The sequence below is a fragment of the Zootoca vivipara genome, chromosome Z1 (genome assembly GCF_965207765.1).
Source record: "Zootoca vivipara chromosome Z1, rZooViv2.hap1.1, whole genome shotgun sequence".
Lineage (NCBI taxonomy): Eukaryota > Metazoa > Chordata > Lepidosauria > Squamata > Lacertidae > Zootoca > Zootoca vivipara.
The window spans coordinates 21,008,692-21,033,740 of record NC_142583.1 but is presented as its reverse complement, the minus strand read 5'-3'; the positions used below and the strand labels follow the sequence as shown (position 1 = coordinate 21,033,740).

The 25,049-nt window shown below is 42.1% G+C and overlaps 2 protein-coding genes across 8 annotated transcripts in view; both read left to right on the top strand.

The window, feature by feature from the left end:
• The window catches only part of EXOC1 (exocyst complex component 1), a 29,362-nt gene extending 12,069 nt beyond the window's left edge, over window positions 1-17,293 (top strand). For 2 of the 5 annotated variants that reach the window (XM_088660943.1, XM_060278796.2), the window contains exons 7-20: window positions 336-468; window positions 621-730; window positions 1,810-1,863; window positions 3,409-3,558; window positions 4,398-4,503; window positions 7,810-7,854; window positions 10,368-10,531; window positions 11,653-11,763; window positions 11,852-11,928; window positions 12,175-12,403; window positions 12,924-13,107; window positions 14,180-14,379; window positions 15,479-15,673; window positions 16,687-17,293. In XM_088660943.1, the coding sequence (XP_088517069.1) occupies window positions 336-468; window positions 621-730; window positions 1,810-1,863; window positions 3,409-3,558; window positions 4,398-4,503; window positions 7,810-7,854; window positions 10,368-10,531; window positions 11,653-11,763; window positions 11,852-11,928; window positions 12,175-12,403; window positions 12,924-13,107; window positions 14,180-14,379; window positions 15,479-15,673; window positions 16,687-16,839 (1,911 nt within the window). In that variant the 3' untranslated portion in view covers window positions 16,840-17,293. The remainder of the gene's footprint in view (window positions 1-335; window positions 469-620; window positions 731-1,809; window positions 1,864-3,408; window positions 3,559-4,397; window positions 4,504-7,809; window positions 7,855-10,367; window positions 10,532-11,652; window positions 11,764-11,851; window positions 11,929-12,174; window positions 12,404-12,923; window positions 13,108-14,179; window positions 14,380-15,478; window positions 15,674-16,686) is intronic. The other 3 variants (XM_088660945.1, XM_088660944.1, XM_088660946.1) reach the window with 3 other exon arrangements.
• Window positions 17,294-19,541: 2,248 nt separating this feature from the next.
• The window catches only part of CEP135 (centrosomal protein 135), a 34,103-nt gene continuing 28,595 nt past the window's right edge, over window positions 19,542-25,049 (top strand). Inside the window, exons 1-4 of one of the 3 annotated variants that reach the window (XM_060278805.2) lie at window positions 19,542-19,743; window positions 21,047-21,202; window positions 22,063-22,253; window positions 24,066-24,233. In XM_060278805.2, coding sequence (XP_060134788.2) covers window positions 21,090-21,202; window positions 22,063-22,253; window positions 24,066-24,233 — 472 coding nt within the window. In that variant the 5' untranslated portion in view covers window positions 19,542-19,743; window positions 21,047-21,089. Of the gene's footprint in view, window positions 19,744-19,889; window positions 20,548-21,046; window positions 21,203-22,062; window positions 22,254-24,065; window positions 24,234-25,049 lie in introns of those variants that run through there. The other 2 variants (XM_060278804.2, XM_088660934.1) reach the window with 2 other exon arrangements.

Here is a 25,049-nt window from a genome sequence, read left to right as displayed (position 1 = left end):
CTTGCACTTCCATTGTCTGCGGCGGGCACTTCACCTGGCGAAATGGGCTTTCTGTCTCCGTGCAGTTTACTTTTGGTTCCAATGTGTTTGTGTGCTTAAGTCAACTTAGCGATCTGTATGGGGCGTTTTGTTAGCGGCAGTGGTGGAAATTGATAAAAAACGCTAACATGCAAATCCATGCCCAAGGGCCATTATGGTGGGTGGAAATTAGATTAGCGGTGCTTGTTTGGAATATGCAAAATAATAATCTGAGCTCCTTTCTGTAGACTGTGAAAGATAAATAAGGCTTTGAAGTTTAGTGCTTGCCCTCCCAGTGTAAACATCTGTTCTTGCAGAACCATATGGATTTGGCAAAAGGTCACATCAAGGCCCTCCAGGAAGGAGACCTCTCATCCTCCCGGGGCATTGAGGCCTGCACTAATGCGGCAGATGCACTCTTACAGTGCATGAGTGTAACTCTTCAGCCAGGTAAGTGCTTTTATAATCAAGACACACACACACACACCTTACCATTGTCTTTCTGCAGCTGAAGTCTTCTGGTTTTCCCCAGTGCTTTTCTCTTTTCTGAAACTTGCCTTACTGAAGCAGTATTTTGTTTTGGTTTCCTCTTCTGATTATAGGGCATGAGATGCTCCATGCTGTGAAGCAGCAGCAGCAGCGGTTTAGCGATTTGCGAGAGCAGTTTGCGCGGAGACTGGCCAGCCACCTCAACAATGTATTTGTTCAGCAGGTACTTTGACTCCGTAAATATTTTGAAGATGAGTGCTTGATTCAGTTTTCAGAGACTTCAATAAATTCTATACTTCACGGAAGGCTTCCTTTAAGCTGTCTGACTGCTTTGCATCACTTTGCTCCCTTAATGATCAGTGGCAAAGAAAATTTAGTGAAATGAGCCAGCCCCTCCAAGTGTCTCTGTTTTCCAGGGACAACTCCAGATTTACAGAAGCCGTCCCGGTTTCTGATTTGATCCCAGAATGTCCCGCTTTTCCTTAGGACGTCCCTGTTTCCATGGGAGAAATGTTGGAGGGTATGGCAGCTCTGAAGTAGGGAAGTTTTTTAAATGTTAAATGTTTTATTATGTTTTTATATATGCTGCAAGCTGTCCAGAGTGGCTGGGGCAACCCAGTTAGATGGGCGGGGAATAGATAGTAAGATGATGATGATGATGATGGAATAGGATGTCCCTATTTTCATCAGAGAAATGTTGGAGGGTATGTATACCCTTTATGTGGAAAATTAACTAAACACTGGCATCTCAGTATTACGGCTCCAGTGCACAAATATTCTGGTGAATTGATGCTACCTGGTTCTCTGCAGTGCAAGAAATAGGATATGAGCATTGCTTTTCCTTGTCTTCACTGCTAGGAGATGGAGATGGCCAAGAGATTAGATGGCTTTACAAAATAATGAGTGGAGGCCGGGATAGGCCTGTTTTGGGGTTTTAGTTACAATATGCAAAAATGGAACATGTTTTTTTTTTTTAGTTACAATATGCAAAAATGGAACATGTTTTAGAGCCAATATATTTTTGATTTCTACCTATTGTGGGAGGAATACAGTGCCTTCCTTGTGAGCTAAGCTTCCCAGGGGAATTGGTCACTGTTAAGAGACCAAACTTTTATCCTGACTGAGATGTTTATATATTTTCTTTGTGTGGCACTTACAAATTAATATTTGGTCTAACTTCTGTATCACCTTTGTTTTTGAAGCTTTTAAGTTGTCACATGCACAGCTTAATGTTAGGAATGGGTTGTGTGGGCATCTCTATTCAATACAGTGTTTACATCCCTGCATTTTATCTCCAAATAGTTTATAGAGCTGGAGAAGGGTCTCATTAACAGGTCCTACTATCTTTCAGTTCCTGTGAGTACAGAGAGTTCGAATCAACCTGTTTTAATTATACTGAGTCGTCTTTTAAAAAGCTTGCTAAGCCTAATGTATGTCCTGCAGTGTTGCCTCTGCAAAATAAGAAAATATGGCTTCTGTGACTTGAGGAAACAAGTCCTTCTGAGGATTACCTCGACACCAAAGCTTCCTATGTATTGTTAATGCGCTTTGTAAAAGATGCACAACTTAGGCACAAAGATGTTGAATCAACATAGACTGGGTTAGAGCTGCGTCAATGTGATTTGCACAGGTGGGTGGGTGGTAGCAGGGAAGGCGAATGGAAACTGCTGGTTTTATTTACTTTCTGTTATTTATTAAATTTTTATACCACTCTTCGTATGACAATCGCAGTTCACTACTAGAAATTAAATTGTAGTGAAGTCATTCTTGAATGTCACATTATTGTCCTCAATAGAGAACAAGCAGGACCTGCTGCAAAATATTGCAGTTCGGAGTACTCCTGCTTTGAATTGCCAGCCAGGCATGCCTTTTTAAGGATATGCCACACACTTCCCCCTTCCCCAAGGCTTTCTGTCCCCCATCCACCCTCCCAACCCCTGTAGTCAGTCAGCATTCCATGCCCACTGACCATGCTCAGTCTTCTTTGGGCTGTTTTGGGTATCTTCCCAGCCCCAGCCTCTGGCAGGATTTCCCCCCCAAAGATTTGAGTACTTCTGGAACCTGCTGATATCCCCCTCTTGTGCGTGGATAATGCCATTTGGCATACATAAGGATCCACATTAAGAGAATGAGTTTGCAATTAGTATATAGGATATCTGGTTTTCCTGGTACCTGTGAAGTCTACATGTGAATGTTGGGGCTGATCATATTTAGCATTTTGTTAACATAATATAACTCAAAAGGGAGTGAAACCAGCTTTGAATAGCTTTGTTAAATTGTGTCTAACAGTGAAATTGAGATACTGACTCTCTCGGGCATATTATAGAGTGATGATGTATTTCTCTAAACAGATGAATGAATGGGTGACAGAATGGCTTACATGTTTGTGAATGATTTCTATTAACTGGCACTTTTCTATTCATCATCTTATCTGGAGTTGCATTTTTAAAGCATATCATCAAATTTATATTGTTTTACTGTGTAAAATAATATTGAAGAAATTCAACCAAAATCTAACAAATTGGGCTTTGTTTCACTCTATATACCATAAATGATTTTGGAATCTGGTGGGACAGTATCTTCGCTGTCGCTACAAGGTTAATGAGAGCAATATTGAAATTTCAAATGGAAAACGCAAGTCCTGATGAGAGTGCATTGTGATTTCTAACACATAATCTGTAGCTCAGCATTTATTTTGTTCTTTGAATATTTTGTGGTTTTTTATGTCTGTTTTCTTTCTTTCAAAGTACTGAAAGGAACAAAGAACAGCTGCAAAAGCATACCTGCTAAATAGCAAGGCAGATCTTTTATCTGACAAACTGGCAAATTCCCAGGGTATCCAGGTTTGCCATTCTACTGTTATGTTCACACAACTTTCTTCTGTTGCTTTCCTCTGCCAAGGGCCATGACCAAAGTTCCACTCTTGCTCAGCACTCCATTGAGTTGACCCTACCGAACCACCATCCTTTTCACAGAGACTTGTTGCGCTATGCCAAACTTATGGAGTGGTTAAAGAACACAGATTATGGAAAATATGAAGGGCTAACAACGGTGAGTGGCTCAAAGTGAAATATCATATGGGAGGTAATCAAACAGTCTTTTATTCTGCTAAATTAGTTAGCAGTGTGAGATGATGCAGCAGTCTAGGGATTATTAGCTCTCGAATACATAGGAAATCTCCTTTCCACCACTACTGTGCCCTCTTCAGTCTTAAGTTTATTCCTTTTGATTTATTGAGATTATGAGTCTCAAGATAAAATTGCAACACAATTTGCCTTATGCTGCAGGCTTCCTCTGGTGCTCAGAGTTGCATTTTCAGTTTCTTCATCTGTAGAGATAACTTGCATATCCAGGCAACTCCACACTCATTTGCAACCTCGTGCATGCGCCGCGCCGCGAAATAAATAAAGAATTCAATTCAAACCCAGAAATGGCATGGAAAGGGCAAAAATGGCACAAAAAGAGCAGCTCGGAATCCCAGGAGCTTTTGCAGGTGCAATCCCATGAGCCTTTGCACCAACCTTTGAGGTCTGTGGGGAGATGGAGCTTGAGAAAGGAGGTTTGGAGGGAGTCTAGTAGGTGGTGTTGGTTTTTTAAAGTGTTTTCCAAGGGTTTCCAGAGGTCAAATGGGGGTTTAGAGTCTTTTTAGATGGTGCTCCCAGTATACACAATTTCACTTACACGTGCGGTATCCAGGAATGTAAGCCCCTCACAGAGGTGCACCAGGTTGCCTCCAAGACTGAGGGAGCCTGGCACGCATCGTGCATGACATCACAGCAGGCACATGTTGTGCATTCCAAATTGACGTCTTTTGAAGTGATGTGCCATATATTTCTCTTCCCGAGAAGCCACTAAACCTTTACTGTAATGTGTGTTCATTTTTCTTTAAGAACTATATGGACTACTTATCACGGTTGTATGACAGGGAAATAAAGGATTTCTTTGAAGTTGCCAAGATTAAAATGACTGGGGCAACGAAGGAAGGGAAGAAGTTTGGTAAGTATATAACAGGTGCTCCCTTTTTTTCAGTTTTGTGTCAGAATGAACCTAAGGAGGTTTCTACTCTTGCGACTGACAGCAGATATTTTAGCAGTGGCTGCAAAAGTGTTTTATGAAGTTTCGAGTAAGGGGTGTAGGTGTCACAATTTAAATTTGGAGCCTAAAATTCTAGCGGTGTTGTGCCTGACAAGTGGCAAGGGGACCAGCAGCAAGCCTGTTTTGCTCAGTGCTGCTTGATATTTCTGAAGATGTGATCCAGTGAGTCTTCTGTATGAAAGCTCATATTGATGGTGCTGGGGTTATGCTCAGAGGTCTTAGTGAATAGTAAATATTCATGAGCATAAATATTTGTAATGGATCATGAGGACTTTTCAAAGTTTCACTTATGGCAGTAGGGAGTTGGAGATGTCGGAATTTCTGTCCTGAGGAGAGCATAGTACGTAAAAGGCTTATGGACAGAACTGGAAATAAATTGTGTAACGTAACTTGTACCCTTCGGAATAGAATATGATTTAAATCAAAGAAAACTTCAAGCAATTGATAGTAAACCCTGTAAGGATTTTCATGGAGCCAAGTGGAGCTTACAGCAAAATCCTGTTCAGGATTCCAAACACTCCATCCTCATCCATTCTCTCTATTCCAGTTTTCAATCTCTCTGCTCCAACAGTCAGGCAGCATTCCATGGCTATTTAGTACACTTAGTACTCACCGGGTTGTTTGGGGGTGTTCCCCAGCCCCTAAAAGATTGTTTGTACTTTCACAAACCTCAGTGTTTCCCCAAGCCTACTGATATCTCTCTCTCTCTCTTGGGATGGAAGGTTCCATTTTGGCTACATAAGAAACGGCACTTGCAGTCTGAACATCAGAAATGCAGGGCATGATTACGTAAGCTATAATGCAGTGGAATATTACGTGTTGCCTAAAGGGACCCTTTTTAGATAATGGCCCATGATAAGCCATTATCTTCAATGTATGGGGTGTTGCACCTTCACAGATTGACTGTTTTTAAATCTCTCCTTCCATACAGTGACCTCCTGCATTTTCAATAATGTAGGCCGCCCTGTCCCACAGTGCGGTGTCTCTGATAGCCAGGGCTCTGTGTACTCTGTAAATATGCAATCATACTGCCCCAATTAATATTGGGTGCAGAATTTAGCATCCTGGGAATTTCAGCTTGTCCTCTTTTGTTTGTTTTTTAAGGCACACTGCTAGCCCTTAAGGCTGCTAAGTTGAGCTCAAGCACAGACATATATGAACAGTGTTTGGTGAAATATCAAAATGCCAGAGATTAGTCAGGAATGATTTCTAGTGTTTGGGAGCGAGCCTTCTATTTTTTGTGCCTCTTCTCATTTTGTTTATTCTTTATTTATCTACCCCACCCCACCCCAAAATGTTCTTGGTAAACGTGTAAATTTGAAAACACTGAGGGAGGAGGAGGAAGGACCACAATAAATAGATATTATTTCCCCACATACATATGCAAAGGTCCTGTGACAGTGACCTAGCAGCTGCAAGTCATGTTCACATGCTTTCCTCTTTCTTCCCCATTTTTTTTGCATTAGGCCATGCCCATAGGCTTGCAAAATATCTTATTTGTTAATATATGTACAGGGTTTGGGAAATTTTAGGTACTTTGTGTGGGATAACCAGCCTCATAACCAACATGATTAAGTCTAATTAATGCATGAAGGGGTTAATGTCATAGAGTAAGCTGCCCTGCCAGGCTTAGCTAGGTTACACCCTTTCACCTTGTGAGGAAGGTAATCAAGCCTATTGTTGTACCTCAGTCTACCATAGAGGCTCATCATGTGAAGAGATATTGAGCTGGTTGCTGCAGCCCAGATCTCATGGCTCTTAACAAGCCATTATTTTACATGTAGTATTGTATTCACTGTGAACATTGCACATCAAATCTTCTGTGTATGCAACCTGTCTCTCCAATTGTTGCTACTAGATTGGAATTCAACCTCCAAGTCGCATTCAGTAATAAGTAACCTTGTGTCCTGTGGTTTTGTGTTTGCGGCCTGACAGTTTTGTCCTCTCCAAAAGTGCATAAATCCTACCAGGTTTCTATGTGGACAAGTGTGCGTTGTTACTGTAAAAACGGGGTGGAAATGTTAATAATAGCTATTGTGAACCCATAGTAAACATAGTTTGCCTGCAGAAATATTGCCCTGCCTCAGTCCCTCCACCTCCCCGGCCCTCAAGGTAGCATGGTAGGAAGGAGGAGAAAAAATCCTCTGCAGTGTGTTTGAAGTGAAACACTAAACTCTTTCATTGTGAATTGCATCTGAAGCTTGGAAGGCATTTAGTGTACTATCTCAACATGCCACATGGAAACGATGGTTATGGCATTAAAAAGCATATTAAGTTGCCAGTAATGAGACAATACTCCAGACTTACCAGAGATACAGGAGACTGAAATTTAGATAGTGTCTCACAGTCTTGGGGAAGCGCTGTAGCTTTGTGTGCAAATGGTTGCAGGTTGAGTCCGGAACATCTCTAGGTAGGGCTAGGGAAGACTTCTGTAGGAGACATCTGGAGATCTGCTGCCTTTCAGCATAGACAATACTGAGCTAGAAGGACCAATGGTCTGACTTTGTACAATGCAACTTCTATGCCGCAGCCGTCATCAGATTGTAGAAGTTGCCTTTTCTACAACGGAGGATCTATGAACAGTGAGCGTTAGTTTAGGCTTTTCTGTGCATGTGCAGCAGTGCAGCTCTGTAGTTGAGGTCTCCCATTGCCAAGACCAATCCAACTATGCAAGCATTAAAGCATTAAACTTGCCATGTTTCAGAGGATGCTGGGGCAGAACTACTGGATTGTGGGCAGAATCCCCTGTGGTGTCCCTAAGGGATCCTGGGACATGTGTCTCCAATTCACATACTACAGCCTCTCTGGACAACCCAAATGTCTTCAGCAACATCTGCCCTCTCATTTGTATCATACTGTATCTTATGAATGCCTAGTGTTCCATCTGCCATAACTGGCAAAATGGAGATCCCCCCCCCTGCACAGTCGAGTTTCCACACACACACACACACACACACACACACAAACACAAACTGGAAAATCTTCAGTGTGCTACCGAAACATAATCTACATTTTCCTGCATAGTTAAAAATTCTAGATGGGTACCTCCCCAGCTATGTTTGTTTGCAACTTGTAGTTACTTGCTTCTCATAGTTATCTGCATGTTTCTTTCCAGCTAGTGCTTAACTTGCATCTCGTGCATGGTTTGTGCAAAATGCATTTTTAACTTGTCTTTGTCTTTGATGCTTGCAACCTAATCCATCCCAGCTACACTGCCTCGAAAAGAAAGTGCTGTCAAACAGGAAACGGAGAGTGAGTATGATGAGCGCTTTAAATGGTTATTGCCAGTGCATTCATGTCTGTGTAAAGCGTAATTGTCATGGCAAAAACCTATTAATACCAGGATTCTGTTAGATGCAACGTTTTTGCACAAATTTGTGAGTGCTACAGCAATCATAAAAAGGAGCAAAACCTGACAATGGACCCCTGTAAGGCGGGGTGGAGACAGATCCTTTTCTCACCTATCCCTCGCTGGACAAATATGGCTGGGTGAATGGGACCTTCTCAGCTCCGGGGGGAGCTCCCGTTTTGTAGCCAATCCCAACTGGCTTGCTCTCGCCAGCCATCAGCTGATTGGCACTGACAGAAAGCCTCCCTTGCCAATGCACAATAGGGACTACCCTGTAAGCTTCCTGTTTCTGCTTGCCCTTCACCTGATGTCGTACAGTATATGACATCAGGTTTGGGGCAGATGGTTTTGGAGAACCAGTCTTGGCCACATAAGATCCCATATCGGGCCTAATTAAGCCCATGGGTTGAAGGTCTCTCTTCCTCTCCCCCCCCTCTATAAGAGATCTCCAGTGTGGTATTCATTTATAGGCAAAATACAATAGAAACGAATTTTGAAATTTGTTTTTAAACCCAGGCCATGTCTGCACAGGATGCTTTTTTGAGGCAAGACAAACACCCCCATGAAAATTTCACAATGGAGCTCTGATTTAGTCTATGGGGAGTTCCTGCTCATCTGCCCTCACGATTACAGGCCTATTTGGGATTACAGACAGTGCTACCAGAGGAATAATATTGCCATGAGATTCTTCTGCACCACATAATGCTTGCCATGCGGGAAGCACATTCTCTTTCATTTTTGTGCAAATGGCAGTCATGAGTGTCTCATCATGTTTCCACTAAGAGCTTGTCTATGCTACAATTCAAACTGTAGCTGCGTGAACTTGCATAGCCATTTGTATCTGGTGTTTTTTTAAAATAGATGTCCCCAGCCTTCAGTGATCTTACTCTCCCCTTATACCCACTTAACATCTGTTTCAAATGCTTAGAAGCAGGGATGACCAACTTCTCTAGTCCTAAACTTTATAGCGTGGTGGTTACCCATGGGTGCTGTCATGTGTAACCTCCACCATGCAGTGTTCATGCAGAGGGAATCACCATACACATGACTGGTTGCAGGCTTGTGGCAACAGTCATTGCAACACACAGCTGGAGGCTACAGTGACCAGCTCTTCACAATGCTCGAGGTTCTACAGGATGAATATTTAAGATGCCACCATGCAGCAGGTAGTTTCTTGGATCCAGCCATATGTTTAGACTTGGCTTGGATCCAACAGTGCCTTTACACAAATGGAAGACATTTCTCCTCATTCAGAGGGTAATCTTAGCCTCTTGCACTACTTTGAACACTGGGTACGAGAATGAATCGAGATGAGCCTTAGATTTGTGTACTGTATTCCCTCTCTTGTCTGCTGCAGCAGTGAGTTTTTTGAAACTTTCACTTCCATTTTAGAGAAACTGCACCTTGCCCAACCCGAAACTTAAGTTTGATTAATCTTAACTATGGTTAGTGAAAGCAAGCCAGTATGGTTTGAACTTGACTAGGGTTTGAACTCAGTTTGTTTCCACGCACCATAGTGAACATTAAACAAACCAAAACCTAATTTATGAAGGTTTCTTGTTTTAACTAACGAAGATTAACTGCATTTTAATATGCGGTTTAATCTTACACAGAAGAGGAGGAAAATAGTTCTATTCTTTTATTTTAAGTTCATTCTTCTAACATGGAATTAGGGTTTTGCATGGTAGCCAGATAAAGCCACTGATAGAGTGAAGCAAGAGAGAGCAAGGTAGAAAAAAAACAATTTACAAACAGTTCAAGCCAGAATCTTTTGCTGTTACATATTCTCACAAAAAAGCACAGTGGTGGCTTCTTTCCATATTGAAAGTAGTACAGTTGCATAAAAGACTACTGCTTTTCAGTTTTCTGCAACTGAAGTGGAAAACCACAGAATAAGTCTGTGCAAGGTCAAAGATCAAAATACCATATTCATTGCTAGAGTTTATCTGGAAGGGCAGCCTGCAGTTGAAATAATTTTACTGAAAGAGGCCTCAAGGGGGTAAAATGCTTCCTTATCTTTCAAGCAGGTGTTTGCTACTATTTTCTTGTTAAGAAAATAGTAATTTCTTGCCTTTGTTCTGCTTTGCTTCTAGAAGACGCCCCTTATCAATCGCACCTGGTTCTGTCTATCCACCCTTATCTGTGCTCTTTTCTGGAATGTTATTAGCACTACAGTAGTCCTTGCATTTGCTGAGCCCAAATGTCTGTCACTACGTGCTTGTTCCTGAACCATGTGGGTTTCACCTGTAGGTGAAGAAATGCGTGAGCACAACAGTCCGCTTGTCATGTAGGGGAAGTACTGGCAGTCTTTAGATGGACGGGGGAATGCTAACCTTGAATAGACAATGCTTATTTGTATTGTGGCGCATTATTCCACAGAGCACAATTCCTCACGGGGCTTTCATTATCACCTTAGGTCTTCATGGAAGTTCTGGGAAGCTGACAGGCTCCACTTCTAGCCTAAACAAACTCTCCGTTCAGAGTTCAGGAAATCGCAGGTCTCAGTCCTCCTCTTTGCTGGATATGGGGAACATGTCTGCATCTGACCTCGATGTGGCGGATAGAACAAAGTTTGATAAGGTAAAAATGTAAGCACATTGGCTGGTGCTGCGTGTTATAACTGCGCTTAAACAACGCTCCTTTCACACTAGGTGTAATTGTGGCCTTCGCTCTTGTGTTACATATGTTGCACGAGGACCTCTGGAGCCCATTGCACCCCTCTGCTTACAAAAGGGCTTTTGATCCAGCAGATGCCTTCAATAACAGAAGCGGGGAGTAGTTTTTAACCCGTTTCCCCTGTGCCCCTTGAAAAGCTACTCCAGAGGTTTGGGGTCTTCCCAGAACAGCGTGGTAGGTAATAAGCATGGCACAGCAGGCAATTGGCAAACCTTGGTGTCAGGGAGCCTCCCCCCATCATCCTGACCAGCACTTTGCCCAGCGAGAGCGGGAGCAGCAGGTCAGGGGGAAGCGGAATGGAGGAGGGAAGGCTCAGCGAGGCATCAGAGTCCTTGCACTGCTCCAGCTAATACGTGGAGAAGGGAGGGCTCAGCGATGTGTCAGAGCGCAGGCACTGCCCCAGCCAACAAGGGGAACAGGGAGCTCAGCAGTTTCCAGCGCCCGAATTGAGGCGCGAGCCCAAAAGTAAGGCGAGAGGGCGGCGTTTTGGGGTGCCCAAGCTATTATGCTGGCCCCGGAGCAGAAGGGCGCCATTCTGCGACTAAGAGGTCATGTTTTCTGCTATCTCTGCACTGTAAATAATATGCACAATAAAACCTTAAAAGACAGCACGGACTGGAGCGTCTTTACTCGAGAGTAGCCGCAACAATCCCCTGACACTTGGTGAAATAAGGACTTCAAATATGTGCAATAATTGTGTGTCTGTGTATGTGTTGTGTGGCTGGCTGTGCCTGCAATTGACATGCAAGCTCTAGCATAAGGTCGACTAAGGGATGCTCAACCATAGTATAAAGGATACCAAGATCCTATCATTGTTAAACAGTAGCTTAGGCATTTGTTCATCGGTGTGGATGCTACCAGCATGAAGCTGAAGACCAGAGAAGCTTTTTAACTCCACAGACAAGAGCCATGTGTGAACGTACCTTCGAAGGAAATAGATATGGTGCTTCTTGACTGTGGGCCATCAAGAGTGGCAGTCATTTGTATGCTAAATGTATGGGGGTTTTTCTCGTTGTTTTTTGTAGATTTTTGAACAAGTCCTAAGTGAACTGGAACCCTTGTGTCTGGCAGAACAAGACTTCATTAGTAAATTCTTCAAACTTCAACAGCATCTTAGCATTCCTGGAACACCCATGGTACAACTCCATTTTAAATATTGTGGACTCAAAAACTTGAGTTGCTACAAGGAGCGATCTCCTTCTAAACCATCTCTTCTTTTTTCAGAGTGATGCAGAGGAGGTGGATGGAGGAACTTTATCAAGGGCACACAATACTGGTGGTCTACAGTCAATGTCTTCAGAGTATGTTCAGTATTAAGCAAAAACAAAATAATGTATTTTCCTAGGTTCTAGAATCATGACAGGTAAAGCTTCTAAAAGCGGAATTATTTAAGATCATGGCAGTGTCACGTTAAAATGAAGCAAAGCCCCTTTTCCCCTTTTGTGCTTTGTACCAGTAGATCTGGGAACTAATTGTTCACCTAGATTTCTAAAACTAATTATTCAGTAAGTACCGCACTTGCCTAATGTCCACACCGTATTTTACAGGAATCACATGATCCGGCAGATGATGATAAAAATATTTCGCTGCGTTGAGCCAGAACTGAATAACCTTATTGCTCTTGGGGACAAGATTGATAGCTTTAATTCCCTTTATATGCTGGTGAAAATGAGTCACCACGTATGGACAGCCCAAAACGTGGATCCAACGTCCTTCCTCAGCACAACACTTGGAAACGTTTTAGTGACCGTCAAAAGGAACTTTGACAAGTGCATTGTAAGTTTTCAGCGGCTTTCATGATTAGGTTCTTTGGGCCGATGCGCACATTCGGCAAACCAGGTAGAAATTCACATTTGGTGAGGCAGTAGGATTGCTCCCCTTGCCTCAGTGAATTGGCCATATCAGATGGCAGTGCTGTGTATGTGCATAGATTCCTACCTATATACGCCCAATAACTTGAAATCCCTGCCCTGCAGAACAAGGTGGGGTAGGATCACACATAAGGAGCATGTTTTGTGCAGTGTGAATCTATTTTGTCTATATGCGGAATACACGGAGGTCCTATGGCTCAGTGGGTCGTCGTCGTCGTCCCCCCCTTGCATTGACCTTTAACTCACGTTTAACTATAAGGCATCGTATAATAAACTATCTGATTGGCTGGGGTGGAGGAACGATGGCACATGTCCTGCCTCCTGGTTGGTTGCAGTTTGGATCCATCTGCCTTCGTATCGCCTCTCTCCCTTCCTCAGTTTAAAACGACAACTTATGGTCTGCGATCTTTGTTTTTCCTCTTCAGAGTAACCAAATCAAACAGATGGAAGATGTAAAGATATCCAAGAAGAGTAAAGTTGGAATTCTCCCCTTTGTTGCTGAATTTGAAGAGTTTGCAGCCTTAGCTGAATCTATTTTCAGAAATGCTGAACGCAGAGGAGACCTAGATAAAGCCTACCTAAAACTTATTAGGGGAGTTTTCACTAATGGTGAGGTCTGCCTCATAATCAGTCCTTTTTCTGTTGTATCTCATATATAGTGTCATCCTGTTGATGAAATGGGTTAAGGCTCCAGTCCTACCCTCACTTGAACTCATTGGAATTTACCTCTGATTGTCCTGTCAATCACTGTTACTAAACCCTGATTTGTCCTCGTATGCCAGCTATTTATATTATAACATGGTTTAAAACTGAAAATGGAAGCATTGCATTCAGTATATTGGCCTGGTTCACACACCGTGCTAAGGTGAATTATTGTTTGACGCAAGCACACAGGGTCCAGGAAAGGCAAACATAGCCACTTACTCCTTCCTGGTTGTTCTGCTTCTGTGTTACATTGAGCTTGAGCCATGGTTTGTTATCAAACCTAGGCTCATGGTTCAGCTCCCTTGGATAAACCACAAGCTGTAAACCATAGGACTAACTTGGGTTGTAACTCATGGTTTGTCTAGCAAGAGATAAGCCACAAATCTAGATGTAGATGACAATACTCAGCGCAGCAGCGAAATAACTAGGGGTGAGCCAAACAGCTGTGACCTCTCTGGAAGTCTGCATTTTCATGCTAAGCCATGGTTTGTCTTCATGTGATGTGCAAATCAGGACACTATCTTGCCTTTTTAGTTAATAGAAACACAGTGACAGCTGTTTTCCATATGGAGTTGTATACTTGTATTTATGGCATGTCATCAAACAGGAAAAAAATTAAGGCACAACTTAGCAAAATTTAAGACTTGTATAAGCAAGTGCATAACTTTTCCATTAAACTATGTAGCATTTAAAAGTGCTTTACTTGATAGGAGAGTTCCTTTTGTGTTTGTATATTATCAACACAGCCACTTCAGGATTCTTTTTAGAGTGGGTTATCTTATTTCCATCCCAGAAATCCTACTGTCTGGTTTTAAAAAGACATGGATATTACCTTCCTACCTGAAACTAAATATATGCTGTTCAGAAATTATGTGCTGAGGGTTTATGCTTATGTGTTGAGATGTATGTGTTGATTCTTTGCCATCTTTGCTGTTGGTGTGACCATGTGTGTCATTTGGTTTGGGGTTTTTTTTAGTGGAGAAAGTAGCAAATGAAAGCCAAAAGACACCGCGGGATGTGGTCATGATGGAGAATTTTCACCATATCTTTGCAACTCTTTCTCGGTTGAAAATCTCGTGTTTGGAGGCTGAGAAAAAGGAAGCTAAACAAAAATATACGGATCACCTGCAGTCCTACGTCATCTACTCTTTGGGACAGCCACTTGAGAAATTAAATGTAAGACATGTCCTTCTATAACTTCAATTCTGGGGGTTAAAAACAAATACTAAATTTAGAAGGCTGTCAGAAGCAGACTTCTACAGCCCAAGATGCACATTCCAATTGTTAATTAGTATGGAAGACCTATTTATACCTGCTTTTATTCATAAATTTAGCATTCACCCTGTAATATTATATAGCATATGATGATGGAAGAATAGAGTACATACTAAAACCCCTAACAAAAATAGGTTTCACAAAGGCTACAGAAGCTCTTTTGTTTCACCTACTCTCTTGCAATAAAATACTGAAGAAGAGATGGAAGTTGTGATAGGAACAAGAATGGCATATTATGACATGGGTTATCGCTACGCATCTCAAAAAGTTATGGAGAGGCAAGCTTGTAGATTGTATTTAATCATCGAGAGTAGAATGAGCAACATATGTGGTGTTTTGATCTGATAAATATCCACATTGTGAAATGGGGTACTGTTGCTAGTCAGCATCTTATCTAACTACATTATTGTTGAAAATGGGCTGAAATAAAATATGAAAGGCTTTGTTTATTACATTTTTATATCCCAAGTTTCAGGATGCATATCCTTCAAAGGTAGCTTATAAAAATAAATAAACTTCATTTAAGCACACAAACACACATTCTTAATATCAACCTATAAAAAGCCATTGGGATGAGTACAGCTGCTGTGGTGCTGAAGTCCACTTGGACAGAAGGTCTTTGCCTATGCCCCTCTCTCTCCTGGAATCCTTCCTGCAAGACCAATTGATGATGCAGTGGCTCTAGGGAGAAGTCCAGCTTAACCAATGTGTACAAGCAGAAATAACAATATAGGCTACATATATATCTATGGGGCACAGGCATAGAATGTAGAGCTTTGTGTGTGATGAGTTGCATTTTGCTGATCTAGGTGGCACCTGACCTCTCTTACAATAGCAAGTAAGAGAAATCCGGTCAGTTTCATACTTCGAAAATAAGCAGGAAAAACTGCTTTCCAATGAGAATAGTTCAAATGTGTAGAAGCCACGCTTAATACCAGGTGTTTAAGGCTGAGCACCGTTTTGTTTGTGGATTTTAATATATTTGAATACTTCACATTAGCACTTCTTTGAGGGCGTTGAAGCTCGTGTGGCGCAAGGTGTAAGAGAAGAGGAAGTGAGCTACCAGCTGGCGTTCAATAAACAGGAGCTAAGAAAAGTTATAAAGGAGTATCCCGGCAAGGAAGTGAAAAAGGGGTTGGACAACCTTTATAAGAAGGTGGACAAACACTTGTGTGAAGAGGAAAACCTACTTCAGGTAATATAATAGGTATTAAGAGTGTGTATAAACCCAGTTAATGCTGTGTAAATGTTTTTGCTGTCCTTGGTTTGTCTCTTGTTTAAGGTAGAACATCACACGTTTGAGGTAGAAAATGTCTGGCGGTAAAACGATGTAGATCATAGAACTGCATCCAGATAAAGGGTGAAGCCGGGAAGGGGGGGGGGGAGAGAGAACATTTGAGGAAGTGCAGGGCACATTCAGCCTTACAGGCCACAGTGAAGACACAATAACCAGGTTAATTTATATGATTGTTGCATTTATATCCCACATTTCCATTTGGGGGGGATGCCGAAGGCACCTAACAGCAATAAAAGCAACAACGGAAAATCCACATTGACATAGAAGAAGGGAGGAAGGAAGGCTGTGTTTGGGTTATGTCACTTGGTGAGGCTCACCTGATGGAATACTTCAGAGTCTCTTTCTACACAGGAAGCTTGCACGCCAAAGAGAAACATTCTAGCCTTGTTTTCTATTTCACTTGCTAGTGTTGAACCTCCACCTATAATCTGAAGTAAAGAAGCCTTTAGGATGTTGCTGTCTTATTGGTACAATTGTAAACGGACTCCTGAGCAAATAACTGGCTAGGATTGTGATGGTGTCAGTGGGCTTTCCTGTTTACTGGTTGTTGCATGTGAAGGCATATATAAAAGTACATATACTGGCAAAAGCTGAGCAGGGAGAAGGTTCATCCTGCTGTTTTCGATGCATGTGTGCAAGGAATTGGCTCTTGCCCATCTGTCTTGCCTTGCCTCTCCATAGCAACAGCAACTCCACTGTCCTAGGTCCTAGGAAAAGGTAGATGGCAAAAGAGACAGTGCCGATATACTTAACCATGGAGCTAAATGTTGGAAATGGCTCCACACACACATTTCCTTGGAAGATGCAGAGCTGTCCTCAATAGTGAAGCCAATCAGCAGGACAGGCCTTTAGTGACATGGATTTGTAATATTTACATTACTGAAATTCTGCTTTTCTTCTTTTATTGGTAGGTGGTGTGGCATTCTATGCAAGATGAGTTCATACGTCAGTACAAGCATTTTGAGGGCTTAATAGCACGCTGTTATCCTGGATCTGGAATTACTATGGAGTTCACTATCCAAGACATTTTAGACTACTTCTCCAGCATTGCACAGTCTCACTAGTATCTGCCAAGGGTTAAAGCAAGATAAACTAATGAATTTGCTGGGAAGAAACTTTTAGCACTGAAGACTTGTTACTTTGTGAGATGGAATTTTGAGGAATGTCCTTGATTATCTTTATGTCCATCAGTTGATGGCCTGAGGAGAAATGTTGCTTACTTACTTGATAGAAACAATGTTAAAGCATACTTTTTCACATGTAACACAGTCTGGCTTGTTTTATTTTCCATGTTGATATATTAGCCTTGTATAAATACTAAACTCTTTGGCTTTCCTGTAGCGTCCAGTAATTATGTTAAAGTATTAAAATTATTGTACAAGGCTGAAAGGGATTCTGTATCAAAATGTATTAATATATGGATTGAAGGAACTTGCAAGCATGCTCCCAATAATCTATTTACATGACTTTACGGTTGTAATTCTTCTGATCCAAGATAAAAATAACGTTTACAAAGGAGTTCCTTGTATTTATTTACCTATCCTATGACATGCATTACACAAAAGGAAAAAATTGTCAGTCAACTGAGGGATCCAGATACTATATTTATGTGTTTTTACTTTTTACATGCATACATTAGTTGAAGCTTCCCTGGAAACACTGAACTAACTCTTTGATTCTAAGGACTAGAACTTTAAATTGGTTATCACATTGATGAAGAAAACTGCTAAATTCGGTACTCAGCTGGAGAGAAAGCCTACCTGAATCTGTTTTTCCGCCCAAGCTTGGGAAGAACTTCTGCCCCTTATGGTTGTACACCTGGATTGCATAAGAAATGGATTGCTAAAAGGAGTTTTGAATAAGATACTTAAACCATATTTAGATCCTTATGCACAGCACTAAAAATGGGGGGGGGGGGAATACGCAATATGTAAGTAGTACAGATAAAAGAAGTGATGCTGCAGTGAAAATAGTTTTGATTGCCTTTTCAGCCATCTCTGTTTCTTCCTTAATGTTTTTGCTGTTCTGGTATGCTGGCATTAACAATCCATTGCAGATTACTATTTATTCACTTTTTAGGCAGAATGAGAGAATTAAGTTCTAGTAGTTTCTAGAGCTGACCTTGGTTGCTGACCTTGAGCCAGACATCTTGGAGAGTGAAGTCAAATGGGCATTAGAAAGCACTGCTAATAACAAGGCCAGTGGAAGTGATGATATTCCAGCTGAACTATTTAAAATTTTAAAAGATGATGCTGTTAAGGTGCTACACCCAATATGCCAGCAAGTTTGGAAAACTCAGCAATGGCCAGAGGATTGGAGAAGATCAGTCTACATCCCAATTCCAAAGAAGGGCAGTGCCAAAGAATGCTCCAACTACCGCACAATTGCGCTCATTTCACACGCTAGCAAGGTTATGCTCAAAATTCTACAAGGCAGGCTTAGGCAGTATGTGGACCGAGAACTCCCAGAAGTGCAAGCTGGATTTCGAAAGGGCAGAGGAACCAGAGACCAAATAGCAAACATGCGCTGGATTATGGAGAAAGCTAGAGAGTTCCAGAAAAACTTCTACTTCTGCTTCATTGACTATGCAAAAGCCTTTGACTGTGTCGACCACAGCAAACTGGCAAGTTCTTAAAGAAATGGGAGTGCCTCATCACCTCATCTGTCTCCTGAGAAATCTGTATGTGGGACAAGAAGCTACAGTTAGAACTGGATATGGAACAACTGATTGGTTCAAAATTGGGAAAGGAGTACGACAAGGTTGTATATTGTCTCCCTGCTTATTTAACTTATATGCAGAATTCATCATGCGAAAGGCTGGACTAGATGAATCCCAAGCCGGAATTAAGATTGCCGGAAGAAATATCAACAACCTCAGATATGCAGATGACACAACCTTGATGGCAGAAAGCGAGGAGGAATTAAAGAACCTTTTAATGAGGGTGAAAGAGGAGAGCGCAAAATATGGTCTGAAGCTCAACATCAAAAAAACCAAGATCATGGCCACCGGTCCCATCACCTCCTGGCAAATAGAAGGGGAAGAAATGGAGGCAGTGAGAGATTTTACTTTCTTGGGCTCCTTGATCACTGCAGATGGTGACAGCAGTCACGAAATTAAAAGACGCCTGCTTCTTGGGAGAAAAGCAATGACAAACCTAGACAGCATCTTAAAAAGCAGAGACATCACCTTGCCGACAAAGGTCCGTATAGTTAAAGCTATGGTTTTCCCAGTAGTGATGTATGGAAGTGAGAGCTGGACCATAAAGAAGGCTGATCGCCGAAGAATTGATGCTTTTGAATTATGGTGCTGGAGGAGACTCTTGAGAGTCCCATGGACTGCTAGAAGATCAAACCTATCCATTCTTAAGGAAATCAGCCCTGAGTGCTCCCTGGAAGGACAGATCGTGAAGCTGAGGCTCCAATACTTTGGCCACCTCATGAGAAGAGAAGAATCCTTGGAAAAGACCCTGATGTTGGGAAAGATTGAGGGCACAAGGAGAAGGGGACGACAGAGGACAAGATGGTTGGACAGTGTTCTCGAAGCTACGAACATGAGTTTGACCAAACTGCGGGAGGCAGTGCAAGACAGGAGTGCCTGGCGTGCTCTGGTCCATGGGGTCACGAAGAGTCGGACACGACTAAACGACTAAACAACAACAACAAAGTTTCTAGAGCGCATCTGGAGATTCCTGGCCGGGCGAGTGACCCTTAAAAAGGCTCTCGAAACTTGTCCTCCCAGCCTCCGTCGCTAGAGGCCGCTGCGGCAGCGCGCGGCGGAGCCCCGGTTCGTCCGTTAAAAGTTCCCCAGAGCGCGCTCGCGCTCGGAGGGCCGTTGCTGGGGGCGACGCCGGGCGGAAGCGGAGCGGCGGCGGACGCTTCGCGCGCCATTTTCAAACGGCCGCCTCGGCCCACACCGCCGCTCCAACTTCCTGGGAGGCTTTTTTTTTGCGGGGGAGAAAGAAGCGAAGGTAGAGTAGCCCGAGACCCAGGAGGGGCCCCGAGGGCGAGCGGTGGGGGGGAGAAGAACCAGGCCGCGGGTTTAACGGCCGAGATTTATTAGAGAGGCCTCACCAAGGGCCCGTTTCCATGGCGACGGCGGGGAGGTGACGTCACTGCGAAGGGAGCAGCCCTTTCAGCTGCTGTGACGCTTCCTGGGGCCTTGAGAACGAGGCTGCCTTGAGAAAGCGCTGGCGCCCTCGTCCTCCGCAATCACAGAGCGGCCAGCCACTTCGGGTTTCTTGTCTTGCGGCTCTGGCCAGACCCTCTCCACCCCCCGGTCCCACAATCGCTACTTCATGTTTAGTCCCCTCCTCGCCGCCCCCCTTGGGTTGACCCTCCCGCCCAGAGCACCAGTCGCACCCCCCCCTTGCTCCCTTCACTGCGATCCCTTTGTCTCTGCAGCTGCTCACCGCAGCCTCGCCTCTCTCCTACGTCGTTGCTCTTCTGCTTGCTTCTTGACCCATCATATCTATATTTCTCCTATAAATCCTTGCTGTAGAATAGTTGCTCTCGAAAAACAACAGCACACACCCCACTGTTGTTTGCAGAGGGGTGTGTGACCATCTGTCATGTATGCTATAGTTGCCATTCCTTGCATTGCACGGGGTTGGGCTAGATAACCCCTGGGGTACCTTCTAACTCTACAATTCTATGATTCTGTTGTGTATATATCTCTCTCTCACACACACACACTTATATGTGCTCCACGAAGTTCAGGCTGGCATATGTGATATCCGTGCTCCCCGACTTTATCCTCACAACAGCCCTATGAGGTAGGTCAATCTGAGAGACAGTGGCTGGCCCCGGATGCAACTGGTTTGGTTGCACTGGGCGCAGAGCCTCGGGGAATGCTGCAACTATGATGTAGAGTGGAAGGCAAGAGGCGGGTTTCCCCCAGTTTTAGCATCGCAAAATGAAACCCCATGCACAGTGCTTATTCTTCAACTCATTTTGTGTAGAAGTCACTAGTGTGTGGTCTGAATTGGTACTGGATTGTGGTTGACTGGTTGCACCTCATGCGATGCCCTGGCTACATCTTATTTACGAACTCTAATCTGTTGTTGGTTTCTGAATTTGATATGTCAGGGACACTCCAGTTTGCATCCATACTCTTCTATTTCACCCTTTTATTGGTAAAAAGTAATGTCTCAGCTGCCTGAATACCATGCTAACTTGTATCAGGTCATGACCAAGTGCCAGAATGCAAGGAGCTTGGTTTTGCATGTTTGTGTTGTAATGGTGTAAGCTAACATGTGCTTAAATTATTTGCAGATCCCATTTTTCTCACAAAAGACAGTTCAAAAATATCTTCACAATGAGCACAGCTGCAGAACGAAAGTTCGTTAATCTAAGGAAGCGGTTGGATCAGCTGGGTTATCGACAACCATTAGGAGTGGAGAGTTTGCCTTTGGTGGAAAAGCTTTTTAGGTATCAAAACAAAAGGGAATAGCAAAATGTACTCATAGGTGCTATTGGATTGCTATTTGCTGTTTAACTACATTACACTAGTGGTGAAAATTAGTCTTCTGTGAAATGCATTGAGGTGGCTTTGTCAAAGCAAATATCCTATGTTAATCCTGAAATGCAATTTAAAGTAATCTTTTGTAACCTCACTGTACACAATCTAAAGACATCAGTTTCAGATTTCACTAGAATGTATTGTAACTGGCTTTTAAAAGCATGCCTAAAATTAGCTGCAATAAGCAACTGTTTTAGAACAAATGACTGAGTGCAGTGCATAGAAAAATTTGTAACAGGAACATTCCTGTGACATAAGGGAACCCTGGTGTACAATATTAAATGTCCTAGCCAATAAAAATAGGGTTTAATTTGAACAATCAGCTTAAAGAATGGTGCGAATGCTGTTCCTGTAAGCAGCATTCATCCTGAAAAAACAAATGTTTGGTTTCATGCATAAGTGGGATGTCTTGTATATGTAGCCACAAAGTCAGGGTAAATTCTGCCAACCAAATGTTGCACATTAATCTTAGAAATGCTGCCTGCTTGTCTCCTCCTTTATTGCGTGTACAAGTAAATCCCCTTTTGATTTTAATGAAAACTTGGCCATTTAAGTAAGGTTAAGATTGTAGTCCATGCATACTTACATAGACATAGGGAAATAGATGAAATGTTCTACTTTTAATCTGGTTGGCTAGTACCCCAAGCCAAAATCTGTCTCTATTCTGGCCTAGGGGGTGACTGGAGCAGGGTATTTATACAAAATACTAGTTTTGGCCATTATAGGATTCCTCTCTCAAGCCTGGAAATTTGTTTTCCTTCCATTTCAGTGACCTTGTTCATACGACTGAGAGCCTCCGGAGTACTAAGCTATCTGCTGGAAAACTTGAAAAAGAATACAGCAACTTTGACGTTATTCTAGAACCTTATCGAGAAGAAAATGCTAGGCTCACCCGTGAAAACAATGAACTACATTTAGAAATTCTGAAACTGAAAGAACAATTGGAAAAGCAGGTCAAAGGTAATATTGAAAACCTAACTGATGATTTGTCTCTTAGAAAGGAGGGCAACAAATTTTGACTATCATTGTTAGTTAGCCAAAACTTGTGGTTGCCATTGATCCCACAAGTCTTGCCTCTAATAAGTTTGGTGGTAGCACTCTACCCTTTTTGGTGAGTTTTGGAAGCACTTGCGCTGATGACGCAGCAGGAAGATGGAATCTGCAAAAATCACCTTACCTTTTATCTTTGTGGTTCTCTCCATTACATCAAAAGCAGAATGGCAGCATTGAATGCCACCCAAAGACTATGTTTCTTGATGCAGTGGTGGACTGGATAAGGGCCAATAAACTGTCTGAATCCTGGGAAGACGGAAGCTCTTTGGGAATCTCCCTCTGAAGGAGCAAGTGCATAGTTTGGGGGCACTCCCACATGCATCTTTGTCACTAGGGGCCCTGTTGTCCTCTGTGGCTAGTTGTGCCTTCTGCCAGCTTCATCTGGTTCTCTAACCACAGCCATTCCTGACCACTATAGTCCATTGATAATCTCGAGGCCACTGTAATGCACTATATATTTGGCTGTCCTTGGGTCTGATTCAGAAGCTCCAGCCAGTGCAGAATGCTGCAGCCAGACCACTTGTGGGAGTGACACAATTGTTAAAACGGCTGCACTGGTTGCCCATCTGCTACCAAGCCAGGTTCAAGGTTCTTTTATTTATTTACAAAGCCCTAAACAACTTGAGTCCAGGACACCTCAGGGATCACCTGAATCCTTATATACCAGCTTGATCACTGAGATCATCTGCAGGAACGTCTTTGGTTGCTCCCCGAGTAGGTGAAACCTAGCTTTTAGTGTCATCAGCCCAGTCCTGTGGAACATCCTACCAATAGAGATTCAGCAGGCACCTTCTGTGCCAACTTTTAAATGTCCACTGAAAACTTTTCTGTTCTGCCAGGCCTATGCAGGCCACAGTGGTCTTTTTATGCTATAAATTTCTTTTTGCTTGTTTTTAACTTTTAATGATTTTATTGGTTTTACATTTTTATATTGTTGTGAACTGCTGTGATACATCTATGACACAGCGGTATATAAATATTTTTATAAATAAATACATAAAGTTTGAAACCACAGCATGCTAGTGTTCTCCATGAGAAGCTATGATACTAAGAGTCAGGGAAATGAGAAATAGTTTAACTGATTCTTAAGGCTGCTTCAAGCAATATTTCATTGTAAAATGTCTTCTTAATGTTGTACACAGCCCTGAGATCTTTTGATAAAAGATGGTATATAAATTGAATAAATAATAATATTAATAAACAATAATACTTGATACGATCCCCAAAACTGATCTAAGTTTGAAGTGCACATATGTGTGTGTTTAGCCACTTCATTTTAAACTAGTTAAGTGGCTGTATTGCAGTGACTGCAAACACACACACTGTGATGGGTCTTTACCATAGAAACATAGAATTGTAGAGTTGAAAGGGACCTGAAGGGTCATCTAGTCCAACCCCCTGCAATGCAGGAATACCATGAATATCTCTACCTCTTAGGGTTGTAGTCTTGCTTTAAATGGATCTGTTGTGTTTGTGGTTTTAACTGTTTTATATTATCTCGTGTAAATCACCTTGAGATGATTGTTTAGGAAGAGGTTGTTGTTGTCATGTTTTTAAAAGAGACAAGCAACTAAAAACATGTTCAGGCAAATTGAGATTTGCAGCACATGTGCATTTTAGCACTTAGAGATAGAAGAAAAATATTGAGCTGTTTTTTATTCCTAGTATGTAGGTAGAATAAAAAGGAAGAATACTGTTGAATTTTTTTCTTCCTTAAAGGTTTGAAAACTACACTGAGGAAAGTTGAACATGAGAATGCAGATATGAAATTTTTGAATAACCAGTATATACATAAAATTAGATCATTAGAGAAAGAGAACAAAGCCAAGAGTGACAAGATCCAGCAACTGCAAGAGAAAAATCTGCAAGCAGTGGTTCAGACACCAGGTACACTTAGCAGATTCAGATTCTGCACTAATAATTGCTGCAGAACCTCGGTTATCAAACTCCCTTTAGAGAGGTTTGGTTTTCTCCCCCTCTTTTAAGCTTTAGGTGGTGAGCTGCTATAACTTTATTTCACTGAGATTTTTGTACAGGTTAAATATCTGTCCCCTTGTTTTTATGCTGATTTGTTTTTTCATTATTTTATTTTATTAAATTGATTTTAATAATTTTGACTGTGCATTGTATTTATTTAGTTAACAGTTTAAAACCACTATTTTATTTTATAAAGTAAATCAAGGCATACTTTTTGAAAAATAAATAGACATTACCTACTTTCTTTGGGATAGAAGTCAGTTCCACGTATCTATCCCTTCCTCAGTTGAAATTGTTGGGGAAGCCCACAAGGTGATGGCCAACGTGACCAATGGCCACTGGTGCCTACAAGGAATTGCCAGATTACGACACATGTTGCAGATAAAACATAATATCTCAGAGCTCTATGAGCATTTAGTAAAGATTTGCCTCTGTGCTTTCAGGCTGAGATATGACCATCTTTATTCTTAGGGCATTATATGCAAAATCTAGACTTTTACTTGTATAGCCACACTAAAATATAGTGTTGGATGGAGACTGACAGCCCAATCACAAGCGTGTTTATTCAGTACCACTGAATACAATGGGGTTTAGGATACATACATAGGAATTATAGAATTTACTTGAATTTAGGCAATAATACTAACCTCACTGTTAGTTATATGCATTTACCATTGAATTGAAAGGACTTCTGAGCAGTCATGGTTATGATTGCACTGTTATTTC